General features: G+C 35.2%; 2 protein-coding genes across 2 annotated transcripts; both read right to left on the bottom strand.

Annotated features, from left to right (window-relative positions):
• LOC104698808 (putative nuclease HARBI1) lies at nt 1,455-2,540 on the bottom strand. The gene has a single exon (XM_010414200.1). The coding sequence runs from the start codon at nt 2,538-2,540 to the stop codon at nt 1,455-1,457; it is 1,086 nt and encodes a 361-aa protein (XP_010412502.1).
• Nucleotides 2,875-3,977, bottom strand: LOC104698807. Its single transcript, XM_010414198.1, has 3 exons — nt 3,936-3,977; nt 3,524-3,823; nt 2,875-3,420 (listed from the first exon to the last, which is right to left on the bottom strand). The coding sequence occupies exons 1-3, from the start codon at nt 3,975-3,977 to the stop codon at nt 2,875-2,877; spliced, it is 888 nt and encodes a 295-aa protein (XP_010412500.1).

Here is a 16,840-nt window from a genome sequence, read left to right as displayed (position 1 = left end):
AAAAACAAGAAACAAATATGTTGAAAGAGCAAAGCAAAATGGTGGTAAGGAAGCTACAAACAGAATGAGGCCTGACCAGATTAGTGCACAACGGTTTCGTTGTTATGTCCAAACAGTAATCATAAGGAAGCAAAAAAAAAAAAACACAGACATTCAAATCCTAAAAAATTCCATATAAAACAAGTTGAATGAATATGTAACAATAACTCCACAACAAACACAATTAGCTTTTGTAACCTTTTAAATTTTGATCATTATCTCAGCAGAAGAGAGCCCTTACGTACACCTTCAAGAAGCACGATTGAAGTTAACAAGAGTTAGTACGCGTTCACCTTTTTCCAGGCTCCATACGTACACCTTCAAGAAGCTCCTGCGAAATACTTTAATCATTCGCAACAAAACAGCAAACAAACACATAAGAAGAGAAGGTTTTAAAAATTCACAAACCAGATCCTCTAGGAAGAAAATCTCACACAACAAGAACCAACTTTAATTCAAAACCACCACTCGCTATGATTGCTCCAAGCTCTAACCATGATTGAATCATGAAATTTCAATGGTCAAAAAATCTGATCAGATCAAGCAAACACATTCTATTCCCTCCTTAAAAAAAGTTGAAAACTTTATTCCAATTCATTTATAGATCTATGATAAGATGCAAAAATCACGAAATCAACATCATTCCAAGAGCATGGAGTGATAGACTTGGATTGAAAAAAACGCGGAAAGGATTGATCGAATTCGTCAGATTGAGAAGTTAATCAGAGAGAGAGTGAGGAAAAAAACCTTGAGGGACGAAGAGGAGTCATGCGAAAGGAGTAGTCGCCTGAGAATGCATGAAACCGCCGCCGGCAAACTCGCCTCCGTCGTCCATCGATTCGCCGTTTCGTCGAGAGAGAGGAAAGATAGAGATTCTGCAAAAGAAGAAAATGAGAGAAAAAAAAAAAACTGTCTTATATTTTATAATATTCAATTAGAAATTGACGCGTACCGTTTCTTCACAGTTCCGCTACTCCGCTGAGCAATAGTTCTACTAATTTGTGGGCCAATTCTTTTAATTTTTATTTTCTTTTGGATTTAAGTCTAGATTAGCAAAGCGGAGAGGGGAGCAACAACGGTAAGCAGCTGAAGCAGGGGCGGAGAGCAGGGAGCTGTGAGCGGGGGTGGGAAGGAAGACCTAATTTTTTTTTTAATAAATAAAAATACTTGAAACAAAATTATTTATGACTAATTTTATTAAAAAACAAAATTATAAAAAACATCTTGTTCAAAAACAAATAACGAAAGCAAAAAAAAAAAAAAAATCATCTACGAGCTCTCCATATATGCTCTGCAATGCTGTTTCGAATACCCGCCATATATGCATCACCTGTAGGTACATAACTCCTTCTTTGAGTTTCAAATTCAGCATCATCAGAATCTGAGAAATCCAATTCTTCATTTTCCATTTGCTCTTACTCTTGAAAATCTTTATCAATTCTTGATGATCTTCGTATGAAGTTATGCAATGTCATAGTCGCTGCAACAATCTTACAATGCGTTTGAAGATCATAGTGTGCTGGATTCCTGATGATAGCAAACTTTCCTTTCCATACACCGAATGTTCGCTCAACAACAGAACGCAAAGAGGAATGACGTTTATTAAACATTTCATTCTCATTTGTTGGTGGTCCTCCTGGCCATTGATGCGGATGATATCGGGTTCGACGATACGGAGAAAGATATCCTTTTCTATTAGGATATCCTGAATCAACGAGAAAATATCTTCCTTCAGGTGGAGTTGGAAAATATTCATCGTTTTGCGCACAATATGTCAATATCTTCGAATCGTGTGCCCTTCCTGGTGTTCCCACATATGTATATATAAACTCCATTTTGAAGTTACAAATCGCAAGCACGTTCATGGTAGGATGTTGCTTACGTAAGTTCCAATACTTTTCTTTCTTATCACTTCCAACTCTTACTGCCACATGTGTACCATCAAGAGCTCCTATGCAACCACTAAAAAAAGGATAATACCTTCTATCAGCTGACAAAATGGGATTTACCTGTCGGAGTTCGTTTTCTTCAGGCTTTATAATATCTTGAGACATGCGAACCAGTGCATCCAAAACTTCATGAAACTTTCGATTTACTGTCTCTTGATTGCGTTGATAATGTGTTGCAATTGTTCGTTGGACTTCGTCATGTGCAACAGTTTCAAGAAACATCGCAACAGCTTCTTCTAATCCACATTCTCGACAATCTCGTAGTCCATAATCTTTCTTCAATGTACCACATAATAGTTGGAAAGTTTCTTGATGCATTCGTAGAGTTTCGAAACATTCTCGATCATGGCCATTTATCATTTGCATCGTATGGCGCCATCCACGACCTCGATCAATTCTCATTAGTTGTCTATCCCTGTTTGGATCCAAGCATTCACTCTCGATCAACAAAGCAATTACTTTGAGCAAATTCTGGTTGTAAGAGATAGCTAATTCCTGCAAAAAGAAAGAAAAGGAAAAATTGTTAATACGATCCAAAGTAATATCATGCATGTTAGCTGATAGATAGAAGTAGTGACACAATCAGGTAATATTTTAAAAACAATCATGCATGTCAGCCACGTAAAATCAATGTAAATTTAGTTTAAAACAATCATGCATGTCGGCCACGCAACATCAAAGTAGTATGACTAGTAAAGATGGATGTATACAATAATGCACAAGAAGAAATGGACGTAACTTCATAAAACAAATTTATTATTAGAAAAAAAAGAGAACATGAAAGACATGATTATTATTAGAAAACAAAGAGAACCCAAAGCATTCATGAAAGATATTCACGATTATTAGCAAGAAAACAAAATAAAATTCATAAAATTTTCCTAATTCATGCTGCCCAATCAGATTTTCCAGTCTTTCGCTCCAGAAATTTAATCTTCTCTTCTTCATTTGGCAACGACATGAAGATTTGGCGACCATTCTCATCTGAAGCAAGATAATCAATTGCAGCCCAATACAACTCACTTTCATGGTTAAGAAGAGTCATCTTTGTGAGCTCTTGCATACACACAGCACAACTAAACGGATTTAGAGATTCAAAAGTCTCACGGCCACCTTTCCAAAATTGTCCTTGGTCTTCGAGAGCGGTTGTGAGACGATCCCACTTATCTGGTTGAGCTCGTTTACGAGAAGATGAAGCTACATCTTTACCTTTCCCACGACACGATTTTCCAATCGGTCCCAGTGGTGTCAGTTCTTCATCCGAGTCGTTCACTTTTATCAATGGACTAGGTGGATCAGGACGTAGTTGACTTGGTCCGGCACGAGGTTGCCATCCCTCATTTACCGAAACATTGACTCGAGCATACAAACGATCAAGTAGAGGAATGTCTTTCAGAGGATGTGACCTTAGCCTAGATGCTTCTGGACAACTCTGAAAACAAATATAAAGATAAAAAGTATTAATATAGATAATATTATATTTATGTATGTATATATAATATGAAATAAGTTTAACATTAATTAAAATTACTTACACTTATTAGCTCATTCCACCAATCAGCTGACATGTCGAGCTCTCCAAATTCATTGAATCCCAATCCAGTAGCTGTTCGTGTGATCCTCTTGTAAACATCGTACTGCTTTTTTATGTGATCCATCCGGTTTTTGAAAGTTTTCCACGGAAGATCCAAACCAAAACGTTTGAGAAATTCAGCTCGAACACTTTGTCGACCAATTTCGTCAAGACATGTACCCTTCCAGTGACCTTTGTCATTTTGATCATTGCACAATTGCAATAATCCATGACTCAGTTCACGATTCCACACAAATTTTATCTAAATATTTTAATACAATCAATCACATTGATAAACACTTAAAAATATGAGAGACGAAAACTAGAACACTAATAAAAAAAAATAAAGAAGAAGAAATAAGAGAGAGGGTCACCTCGGAAGATGGTGTTGAAGAACCTTCATTTTGATTTGCCATATTGTCCTACACGGAAAAAAAATTCAATAAACGTTTGCATGTTTGGATTTATGTAAGCTTAAAATATATAGATTGAAACCTTACCTGAATTATCTCTTAACCTTTTGTGAAGTGATAATTGTTGGGTTGAGCTGTTGATATATATAGACTTAAATTTTTAAACTATCAAGAATTATATCAAAGATATTATACGTAAAATTAGCGATTTTGTGAATAAATTTTAAATATATATTTTCAAAAATTTTAATTTTAAATTTGAATAAAGGAATATTGAAAGCATATTCGAGTATATTGTTGATTATTTGGACTCAAGTCAAATATTTTTTTACCAGAATATTTTTGTTTCAAAATTAATATATTTTAAGTGATAATTATTTAAAAATAATACCCCAAACTCTCTCAAATCCAGCGTCATAACGCTTTACTTTTTATAGCAGTTATCATTTTCTTTAACATGTGTGAAAGGGATAAAATTATTTTTGATTGGCGTTGAGCATGGGCGTTTGACACATAACGCTTGCAAAAACGCTTTGCCAATCTAGCTATTATAAATGGTCTGAGTACCCCAAGAAAACTGCACTGAACATGCTCTAAGTTTTTTACTATGCGACTCAATCTCGTAACAAATCCCTTTTGGAATCCTACTTTGCCCCCTTCTCGTGCATGATCTCGTGAGAAAGGCGTATAATGAGTCCGAAGAAAAAAACCTAACATTTATATTGAGTCCCTAATCAACACAAGATAATGACTAAACTCATGACATTTATATCGAGTTCTGAATTTGTTAGGTAACCTCATGACAAAATCTCTATTGCACTTTAATTTTAAAGGTTATTAAAATCTATTGATATGCTCAAATTTACCCTAGAGCTACTCTCTCAAATTAAGACATCAATTTTAGTACTTAAGGATGAAATCTACAAAGACTCTAGATTCACACAATAGATTTAATAATCTTTTAATTATGCTAAACAGAAATATTGTAATTAAATTGCAAAATAAAACAGAAAATAAAAGAGTTGTAAAATTCAGAAGGATTAAACGCTTGACCTAGGGAAATTCTCAGGAAATCATGAAAAATCAGATCAGTTAATTAATCAAGCATGATTCAACAATTAAACACTGTTCTTGAACTCTAAACACAATTGTAAAATAATTCAGTTCTCACTGCAAATATTATCTAAATTTAAAACTAAAAAATCAAAATTTCTTTGTAAAATTCTATGTTAAAAATCAGCAATAAAATCAAGTTTAGATAAGTTCACAAAATTTTTAATTCAAATCTCTTTGCAAAAAGTTATCTTGCTCACCAAAGGTTTTTGTCACGAAAATCAATTATATTCTTATATCAATCAATAATCCTAAGATCTAAATCCAGATAACTAATCAAAGATCTAGCATTTAAAACAACCTATAGTGAAGAACAAGAAAGATAATGAATCCAAACAATTGATCAATCTAACAATCCATGAAATCCCTAATGAGTAACCCTAAACCTAACAAGCAGATCTACTCAGACATAATTGTAAGAACACAAATAATGAATAAAATAGATAGCATTAAGAGATAAAAGGAAAAATAAAAGGAGTTCTGAATATTCTCTGAAAGAGTCTTGATTCTTCTCTCCAAAAGCTCTCTAAAAATCTCTCAGGATTTTCTCTCAAAAGTTGCAGGGAAAAATAAAGCTTAGGTCTAAACAATGACCCAAAAATCCTATTTATATTCCTAAACACGTCCAATGACTAATGATGTAAATATGGAAAACTTTGGGGTAGCTTTGGAAATCTTCAAAACTTGTGGGAAAACTTCCAATTTGTCTTGTGGACTCAGCATTGATCGATACCATCATTTGCATCGGTCGACGCATCCTTCTGAACACGTCTCCCAACTTCACAGCTTAGCCTCAATGCTTGATTATGCTCTAAGTCTTCCTTTTTAGCTCCATTATGTTCCATCCATGCTAGATGCTATAAAACCTGTAAAGACTCACAAAAGACCTAAAAACATATCAAAAGACTCTAAAAGACTCCTTATATCATGGTTTAAAACACCTAAAACCATGATATATCAATTTTCCCAGACTTAGCTTTTGCTTGCCCTCAAGTAAATCAAGAACTTCATTTGTGGAAAATGTTTGAAAACGTGGAAACTCCTTTTCTTTTTAAAGTAATGCCATGATCATCCAAACCATAATCCATATGTTTAGCAGATAAATCCAAATTGAACCACCATGTACTTCTCCGTTGGCATTTGTAGCATTCCAAATTCCACAACATCCTCCATTAAGCATTCATTGATGGGTCTCATCAATTTGATCAATGTCAAGAACCTTCTAGACTCATTCCCGTACAATACCAAAACAAGCAAGAAAATATCTTTAATACCAGTGGTACTCTTTCTCTCCCCTAGACTTATTCTATATTTATCTTCCTTTGAGCTTTGCTTTGTTGTTTTCTGTTTATTTTTTTTTTTCAAAGGTGTAGGCGAATAATGAGGTCATCGGTAATTTACCTACCCCTCGCTGCCAGACTTTGTGTGATCATTTGACTCAAGAATAGAATAATGAGGTCACATGTAATTTACCTACCTCTCTAAACTGATAAAATCATCTCATCTTTATTCTCTCTCTTTTTTTTAAAACAACGTTCTCAGGAATAGTCTTTTAAACTTGAATAAGGGAGAGAGTACCATTTTCTTTTGAAATCTTACTTGTCAGGTATGAACAAGGAGTCAATCTCTATGAACATCAATATCCTTGATGAGGTAAAAAGAAAAGTGCAGAAATTACCTCAGACTTTTGTGGATTCTGTTGGAAATTTGAATGTCTCTGGTTTACTGGTCAGCCATTGGATTTTTCATTAGTCGGATTGTGGATTCAATCTGCAGCATTAATCAATCAAGACAGTATATTAAAAAGAAAAATCACAGTCCCCAACAAATTTTGACTCAATAAAACCATTTTTTTTAATTACGCTCAAAAAACAAAAACGTAGTTAGTAACTGCCTCCATCAGACTTAAACAACATTGTCCCCAGTGTTATCAAGTAAGAAGAGATTGGCGAATAAAATAAAAAATAAAAATAAAAATAAAATAAAAATCTAAAGGAAAAGGAAAAAGAAAAACCTACCAGTGGGTTGCCTCCCACTAAGCGCTTGTTTTCAGTCGTTAGCTTGACTGTGTCAGATTTCAGGCATCCGGTGGATCGGAACATGGCAGTGAATGCTTCCGAGAGAATGTCCACTTCATCCAAGGAGGTGTGTAGGCAGTAGGTACATGAGATCTGCCAAGGATGTGAGGATCATGACCAGGGCGGGACTTAGGTATGGTTGGCTTTCTTTTATGTCCTGCAAAATCATCAATAGAAGAAACAAGCGCTCTACAATAATCTTGTGGCTTGGTTAACAGTTTTTGTACCTTTGAAATTCTTATTGATGAACGGAGAAGGTTGGGGTGAAGAAGATGCATACTTTGGCCTTATCTGTGGGTTCTTGACTTTGGAATGGTGAAATTTAAGCTACACAACTGGTCTAGGACTTGCAGCTAAAGAATCAACTCGAGAATCTTCGGTTTTGGACAAGTCTGGACGTTCTCGTGGAGGTGTGTCGATCGATGCAACAGCTGCATCGATCGATGTAACAGCTGCATCGATCGATGTTGAGCCTGCATCTCTTGTTTCTTCAACGATTATGCAACTTTCCTCAGCAATCCGTGTTTCCATTACAAAAACATTATCTACCAACGACTTGTCATGGATCAGAACCTCATCATGGTCTCTAGTACTGATTAGATGATCTCCACTCCAATCTTCAAGCTTAAAAGCTTGCGTTCTAAATTCCTCAACAGTCTCCATCTCTTTGACATACCCAATAGTAGTGTCTCCATGAAGCTCTATTAGCGGATCATCATCAGAAGAAATTGCCACAGAAAATGTCTGACCATCAATAGTGGGAGCCCTTCTCAGCTTTTCCATCTCAAAGTTCATAACCAAATCATCTACATTCAAAGCTATGTGTCCCTTCTTAACATCAATGATGGCACCAGCTGTAGCCAAGAAAGAGCGTCCTAAGATGAGAGGATCACTAGGCTCTTTGTCATACTTCAACACCACAAAGTCAGTGGAAATCATGCAATCTCCAATCTTGATTGGAATATCCTCTAAAACACCTTCAAAAATTCTGCGGGATCGATCAGCTAAGATAAGAGATATCTTAGTCGGTCTGAAATCTATCATCCCAAGTCTTACGACAACTGAATGTGGCATCAATTTGATACTAGAACCAAGATCGCAAAGAGAGTGAGCAAACCGTTCTGCAGAGATAGAACAATCAAGTACAAAGCTTCCAGGATCTGGTAACTTCTCTGCAATCCTACTCTAAATCATTTCACTCACTTCCTTAGAGAGAACCACTTCCTGCTTTCGTTCCTTCTTCCTCGTTGGAGGCTGCTTCAACATAATCGCGCTGACATCCTTGGTTAGCAGAGCTCCTTCCTCAGGACTCAAACCATTAGTAACCATTCTCTTCACATACCGCTTAATTTCAGGATAAAACTTGACTGCATCAATCAAAGGGATCTCAATCATCACCTTGTCCATCATAGCCTTGCATCTAGCTTCTTCAATCTCCTGCTTAGACCTCCTAGGCTAAGGAAAAGGAAACTTAGGCTTATAAGCTTTTTCTGACTCATATGGTGGAACTGGAAAGAAACCAAAGCTTTTTGTGGGATGTGTCGATCGATGCTGATATTGTGTCGATCGACGCTTGATTTAGTTTGCATCAATCGATGCTCTTATATAGTGTCGATCGATGCTGGCTTGAATAACGTATCTTTGTCTCCTTCCTTCACCAAAATTTCATTACAAGCATGATTGGGGTTCGACTCTATTCTTCTAGAAAGAATTTCCTCTTGTCTTTTAACAGACTCAACAGTCTGAATCATTTGATTCTCTAGCTTCTTAACATGAGTGTTTAATGCATCGAACTTCCCAATCAGCTTAGTGTATATATAATCAATATTCCTATTGAAGTCTATTGTTAACTTCTGTTGACCTTCCAAAATCTATCCAAGCATTGATTCCATCTTGCTCTCTGAATTGGGTGGAGAGAGGGGTTGGTAAGAAGAAGAACCATAGTTCCTAGCGAAGTTGTGTTTGGATTTCCTGTGAAGGAATTCTTCTGACCAAATCTCTGATTTTGATACCCAGCGCCATACACATAGTTGACATCTTCTTGTGTAATCTCTGGCTTTGGCTTAAAAGTCTCAACATCTTCAAGAAAATGGACAGACTTCTTTCCCACAAGAAGATTGTGCACTGTATCCAACTTAGCATTCACTGTAGCAAACTGATTTGAATCATGGCCTTTATGTGCTCTTTTCCGCTCTAGGTCTGCATTCTTAGTGCTATTGCTTGAGGCTAACCTTTCTATCAACTCTTCAGCTTCATCTGGGTACCTTGTCTTGAAGTTCCGATCACTAGCAGCATCCAAAGCCATCTGATACCTCCAGTCAATACCGCTAAAGAAGATACTGATCAACAACACCTCTGAGAACCCATGATGCAGACAGTCTCTCTGGTATGCTTTGAACCTTACCCAAGCAGCTTTGTAAGATTCAGCAGGTCCTTGTCTAAAGGTGGAAAGCTTAATCCTCAACTCATCGGACATTGCATCATCATAGAAGTAATTGAGGAATGCCACCTAGATGTCATTCCAGGTCTTCAGAGATCCTGGTTTTAGTTGCCTTAGCCAATGAGATGCTTCCCCAACAAGAGAGTAGGGGAAGAGCTTGCAATAGAGATAGTCCTCTGTAACTTCATTAGCCTTGATGTTTGTGACTATATCCTCAAAGTGCTCAATATGGTCTAGAGGCTTGTGATGAGACAAGTTCTGGAATGGTCTTTGTCCAACAAGAGCAAAGTAGGCAGGCTTCAACTCAAATCATTCCTTGGGAATGGAGGAGGGACAATTTCGGATCGGTTCTCATAGAACAAGTCTGGTCTGTTGAAATCCGCAAGAGTCTTGACAAGCTCTCAATTGTTATCCTGTCGCCTCTCCTGTGTTCCTGGTGCTAGGCTTAGGCATGTATCTGAAACACACAAGAGAAAAGAAAACAAAAGCGTGTGAGTAAAATAGAAAAATAAAAATTTAGACAAAATCAAAGACTTTAATCTAATGGTGAATCAAAAGAGTCCCCGACAACGGCGCCAAAATTTTATATGCTCAAATTTAATCTAAACACAATTGTAAAATAAATCAGTTCTCACTGCAAATATTATCTAAATTTAAAACCAAAAAAAATCAAAATTTCTTTGTAAAATTCTAGGTTAAAAATCAGCAATAAAATTAATTTTAAATAAGTTCACAAAATTACTAATTCAAATCTCTTTGCAAAAAGTAATTTTGCTCACCAAAGGTTTTTGTCAGGAAAATTAATTATATTCTCATATCAATCAATAATCCTAATATCTAAATCCAGATGACTAATCAAAGATCTAGCATTGAAAATAACCAATAGTGAAGAACAAGAAAGATAATAAATCCAAACAATTGATAAATCTAACAATTCATGAAATCCCTAATGAGAAACCCTAAACCTGACAAGCAGATCTACTTAGACATAATTATAAGAACACAAATCATGAATAAAATAGATAGCATTAAGAGATTAAAAGAAGAAGAAAAGGAGTTCTGAATCTTCTCTGAAGGAGTCTTGATTCTTCTCTCCAAAAGCACTCTAAAAATCTCTCAGGGTTTTCTCTCAAAAGTTGCAGGGAAAAATAAAGCTTAGGTCTAAACAATGACCCAAAAATCCTATTTATATTCCTAAACACGTCCAAGGACTAATAATGCAAATTTGGAAAACTTTGGGGCAACTTTGTAAATCTTCAAAATTTGTGGGAAAACTTCCAATTTGTCTTGTGGACTCAGCATTGATCGATACCATCATTTGCATCGGTTGACGCATCCTTCTGAACACGTCTCCCAACTTCACAGCTTAGCCTTAATGGTTGATTATGCTCCAAATATTCCTATTTAGCTCCATTATGTTCTATCCGTGCTAGATCCTATAAAGCCTGTAAAGACTCACAAAGGACCTAAAAACATATCAAAAGACTCTAAAAGACTCCTTATATCATGGTTAAAAACACCTAAAAATCATGATATATCATCTATATATAATAGCAATCCGAATAAATGCCACCAAATGTTGTGTTTTTTCAATCGTACATTTTGGATAATTTTCCAAAAAAATCTGTTTAAATTTAAATTGTGTGGTTTACAAAAAGTTGTGATTGTTCATTATAACAGTTTTATTGTAAAGTTGCAACTGTTCATTGTATAGTTGTGTCTATTCGCCACCAAAGGTTGTGTTTTTTTCAATTATATCCTCTGGATCATTCAAAAAAATCTGTTGAAATTTAAATTGTGTGTTTTAGTTGCGATTGTTCATTGTAACAGTTTTATTATAAAGTTGCAACTTTCATTGTAGAATTGTGTCTATTCGAATATTCGTATCTTTTGAAATCTATATATAAATGTCTGTTTGAACTGTTTCATTTTTTTTTGCCATGACACAAAATCATATAAAATTTCAATCTCAATGGTTTTTACAGCTCTCTAAATTATTGTCTAGCATTTAAAAGTAAAGAAATTCTTCCAATTCTTGATTTAAGAAAAGATTTTTGGAATAATAAATCTAATTTACAACTTTTAGTTAATTGTATATATAAAATTTTAATGAAAATACCTATATATAATAGCAATCCAAATAAATGCCACCAAAAGTTGTGTTTTTTTCAATCGTACCTTTTGGATACTTTTTTTAAAAAATCTGTAGAAAATTGAAATTATGTGTTTTACAAAAAGTTGTGATTGTTCATTGTAACGGTTTTTCTTTGTAAACTTGCAACTGTTCATTGTAGAGTTGTGTCTATTCAATTATTTGTATCTTTTAAAATTTTTTTATATATTTGTCTGTTTGAACTGTTTTCATTCTTTTGTCATGACACAATATAATATAAAATTTCAATCTCAACGATTTTTACAGCTCTCTAAATTATTCTCTAGCATTCATTCTTTTAAAAGTCAAGAAATTCATCCAATTCTTGATTTAACAACAGATTTTTTGAATGATGAATCTAATTTACAACTTTTAGTTAATTATGTATATATATATATATAAATTTGAAGAATATAACTAGAGTTTTTTTCCAAGAGTTAGATGGATTATATAGTGACCTTTTAGATTTGACTTTTGAATATGGCAACAACGATGTCTTCTATTTAAAAGCAGTTTATATGAGTATGTAGGTATAATCAAGTGCAGACACAATAGTTGCGATTTTTCGTAGTACCTTTTCGTAAAAAAATTGTTTTTTTTAAATTCAAACGGTTGTATCTATTCATTGTAGAGTTGTGTCTTTCACTATATTTTATTTATATTTTTTCATCACAACTTTCGTTCTAATAGGTGTGTCTATTTAAATAGTTATGCTTTTTGAACTCTCTTTATATTTGTCTCTTCAACACTAACTAACAAGTTCGTTGAAACAAATTATTCATTTTATGTTGAATCTAAATAATTGAATATTAATATTTAATATTCAACGTTATTCTATAATCTAACTAAACTTATAGAAATGATTATAGCAATAGAGAAATTTAATACAACTTAATATAATTTTTTTATAGTTGCGTCTATTTCTTGCAACTTTTTGTTAAAAAAATATTTTAATATTTAAAAATAATAATAACAATCTAAAGAAATGAGAACAACAGTTGCGACTTTTCGTAGTACTTTTTTTTTGTAAAAATAATTCATTTTTTAAAACTCAAATAGTTATATTTGTTCATTGTAGAGTTGTATATTTTCACTATATTTTATTCAGATTTTTTCATCACAACTTTTCGTCTTAATAGGCATGTCTATTTAAATATATTTGTCTCTTCATCAATAACTAATAAATCATTGTTTGTTGAAACAAATTTTTCCTTTTATGTTGAATCTAAATAATTTGAATATTAATATCTAATATTCAATGTTATTCTATAATCTAACTAAAATTTTAGAAATGATTATAGTAATATAGAAATTTAATAAAACTTAGTTGAGAATTTACTGTTGGGTCTATTTATCGTAACTTTTTGTTAAAAACTATTTTTATATTTAAAATTAATCTTATTTTGTTTTGAAGAGTTGTGTATTTTAATTTTAAATTTTCGTTGATACAGTTTCACTCATTATTAAATATATTTTTAATTATATTTATTTAATAGAAAATTAGATTTACTCATTATAACCATTAGTTCAATATTCTCAGTTAGAATCTCTTTGTCATAATGATTTTTTAAATTGTAACTCTTTACGATAATTTTTCATAAAAATATCTTATATTTATAATACTTTAAACAATATATTTTGCAAAGTTGCGTCTATTCTATATAATATTTTTTGTTATAAGTTTTGATTTTGATGGTTGTGTTTTTAGTAACAGTTTATGTATTCAAACTATTATATTACACTCAAATAATTGGGACATCCTAAAACGGCGTGGTCAACAAAACGTTACTATTTTATGGTCAAGTCAACAGAAAGTTTGTGATTAAAATGGCATCCTGAAAGTTGGTGATTAAAATGTCCCAAATTTGAAAGTTAGGGATTTTTATGACATTTTTCCCCCATTAAGATTATAGTTTTGGGAATTAAATTTTGTGATCAACTTAAAAAGTTTTGAGCAATTTACCTCCCCTCGATTCTATTTCTCCTTTAACCATATGCTACTATCAACAGGATCACCTTGTATTTGCAGCTCGGTTCTGCCGCAAATGATTCAAGTTAGAAACATATGAAATATCATAGTATGTTGTCGGTGATCGATATGTCGACATGTTCAACAACGGTTTTTCACTGAGGAAATAACTTGGAATTAGAATTGGGGACTTACCCGGAAGATGTATTTGTTGTGTCTACAGCAGGAGCAGTGAAAGATGCAACATGGACATTGAAGTTGAATGCGGTCAGGGAAGTGTTGGGAGCCGACGTTGGAGTTGGTCGACCAAAGATGTTATTATTTTGTGGAGTTGTAGGGGTCCAGGTCCAGGTCCAAATGACGCTGGTTTGAATGCTACTAATGGATGGGTTTGAAAACCAGAGGGACCTGCAGATCAATTGGTGACAGTTTTTCCTGTGGGAAGGTTGTTAAAGGGTGGGGACCAGGGTTCGAGGAACGCCTGGCGCACCAATAACCTACTGGTGGATTTGGATATTTACAGTGAGGGGTTAGGATCGATGCCCTACAGGGCCAACTTGGGGCCTATGAGGGAAAGCTAGCGGTGGGCTAGTGGGGTCCACGGGACGGGTTTTTATAGGGTATATAAGGGAAAAACTAGACGTTTTAGAGAGCTTAGCCACTTATTTCGTTCCAGAGAGAAAAACGTTTGTAAGAGTTTTTGGAGTTTCGTTGAGTTCTAAGCCGTTTATGGAGAGATCTGTCCTTGTGGGTGGAGATCTTGGGCTGAGGACGTGAGAAGAGCTTGCTAGGAGGCTATTTTTGTGGGTTTTAGATCAGATTCGTCATTCTCAAAGTTGAGTTAGTGACTATGGCTGATTTATGCAATTAGTTGTGTGTGTTTTATGTGATTTTATGTGTTGATTGCTTATAGGCTCGTGTGTGAGTGTTTATCGTGAGTTTTGTGGTCTTTGGAGGACACTTTCGGCATCATGGAGCCAAGAGAAGTCGGAGGACATCATATTCGGTGATCATTTGCAGGACTGCATCGATCGATGCAAGGTATGCATCGGTCGACGCAGTTAGGGATTTGATGGAGACGATGGTCGTTGTATCGATCAATGCAGGAAGTGCATCAGTCGTTTTATCGATCAATGCAGGAAGTGCATCGATCGTTTTATCGATCAATGCAGGAAATGCATCGGTCGACGCATGGGCGTTGCATCGGTCGATGCAAGGAGTGTGTCGGTCGAAGCAAGGCCGCATTGACGGTGCATGTGTTCATAGTTGCGGGGTTTGCTTGTTTCTTTGTGTATATATTGTGTTTGTCTTTTCGCTTGTGTGTATAGCCAAGTAGATGGTAGGATCGCCTCACTAAGTGTTTATGATAATACTCACGCATTTCATTTGTGTTTGTAGTGCAGGTAAAGGCAAAGTTTGATCGTAGAATCAAGACAATGAAGAGGAAATATATTCTAGTGGCTCGTTGATGTGTTGTATGGCTTCTGTTAGGTTGCTAGAGTCAAGTCGTTAGAATGTTGCTAGGTTGTTGNGTCCAGGTCCAAATGACGCTGGTTTGAATGCTACTAATGGATGGGTTTGAAAACCAGAGGGACCTGCAGATCAATTGGTGACAGTTTTTCCTGTGGGAAGGTTGTTAAAGGGTGGGGACCAGGGTTCGAGGAACGCCTGGCGCACCAATAACCTACTGGTGGATTTGGATATTTACAGTGAGGGGTTAGGATCGATGCCCTACAGGGCCAACTTGGGGCCTATGAGGGAAAGCTAGCGGTGGGCTAGTGGGGTCCACGGGACGGGTTTTTATAGGGTATATAAGGGAAAAACTAGACGTTTTAGAGAGCTTAGCCACTTATTTCGTTCCAGAGAGAAAAACGTTTGTAAGAGTTTTTGGAGTTTCGTTGAGTTCTAAGCCGTTTATGGAGAGATCTGTCCTTGTGGGTGGAGATCTTGGGCTGAGGACGTGAGAAGAGCTTGCTAGGAGGCTATTTTTGTGGGTTTTAGATCAGATTCGTCATTCTCAAAGTTGAGTTAGTGACTATGGCTGATTTATGCAATTAGTTGTGTGTGTTTTATGTGATTTTATGTGTTGATTGCTTATAGGCTCGTGTGTGAGTGTTTATCGTGAGTTTTGTGGTCTTTGGAGGACACTTTCGGCATCATGGAGCCAAGAGAAGTCGGAGGACATCATATTCGGTGATCATTTGCAGGACTGCATCGATCGATGCAAGGTATGCATCGGTCGACGCAGTTAGGGATTTGATGGAGACGATGGTCGTTGTATCGATCAATGCAGGAAGTGCATCAGTCGTTTTATCGATCAATGCAGGAAGTGCATCGATCGTTTTATCGATCAATGCAGGAAATGCATCGGTCGACGCATGGGCGTTGCATCGGTCGATGCAAGGAGTGTGTCGGTCGAAGCAAGGCCGCATTGACGGTGCATGTGTTCATAGTTGCGGGGTTTGCTTGTTTCTTTGTGTATATATTGTGTTTGTCTTTTCGCTTGTGTGTATAGCCAAGTAGATGGTAGGATCGCCTCACTAAGTGTTTATGATAATACTCACGCATTTCATTTGTGTTTGTAGTGCAGGTAAAGGCAAAGTTTGATCGTAGAATCAAGACAATGAAGAGGAAATATATTCTAGTGGCTCGTTGATGTGTTGTATGGCTTCTGTTAGGTTGCTAGAGTCAAGTCGTTAGAATGTTGCTAGGTTGTTGGTTTAATGTTTAATGACTTTGTTGGATGGTTTATTACTGTTTATTATGAATTGATTATTAGTTTATTAGGTATTGGATAATTTGGATAATTGTCGGTTTGGTGTTGTTGGTTATTTCCGTTGTTTGCGTTTTATTTAGGTTAAGATGTTAGTGAGTATAAGATCACTAGCTAGAGAGTTATTATACTAAAAAAATAGGTCGAGTCGTTTCAGTAATAAAAGAAATCAAATTTTAGTCCGCATAGGCCATAATTTGAATGTTTATAAACGAATATTAACTGTTCAATCTAAAAAAAATTGTAGGGAGTCAAAAATTCCGACTAAGTAAATATATTTCTTTTAAAAAAAAATTCTGACTGAATAACGGGTCGGAAGTTGAATATTTATAGTTAATTTC

This window comes from Camelina sativa, chromosome 6, assembly GCF_000633955.1.
Source record: "Camelina sativa cultivar DH55 chromosome 6, Cs, whole genome shotgun sequence".
Taxonomy (NCBI): Eukaryota; Viridiplantae; Streptophyta; class Magnoliopsida; order Brassicales; family Brassicaceae; genus Camelina; species Camelina sativa.
The sequence above is the reverse complement of the archived record's forward strand: the minus strand, read 5'-3'. Positions and strand labels throughout refer to the sequence as shown.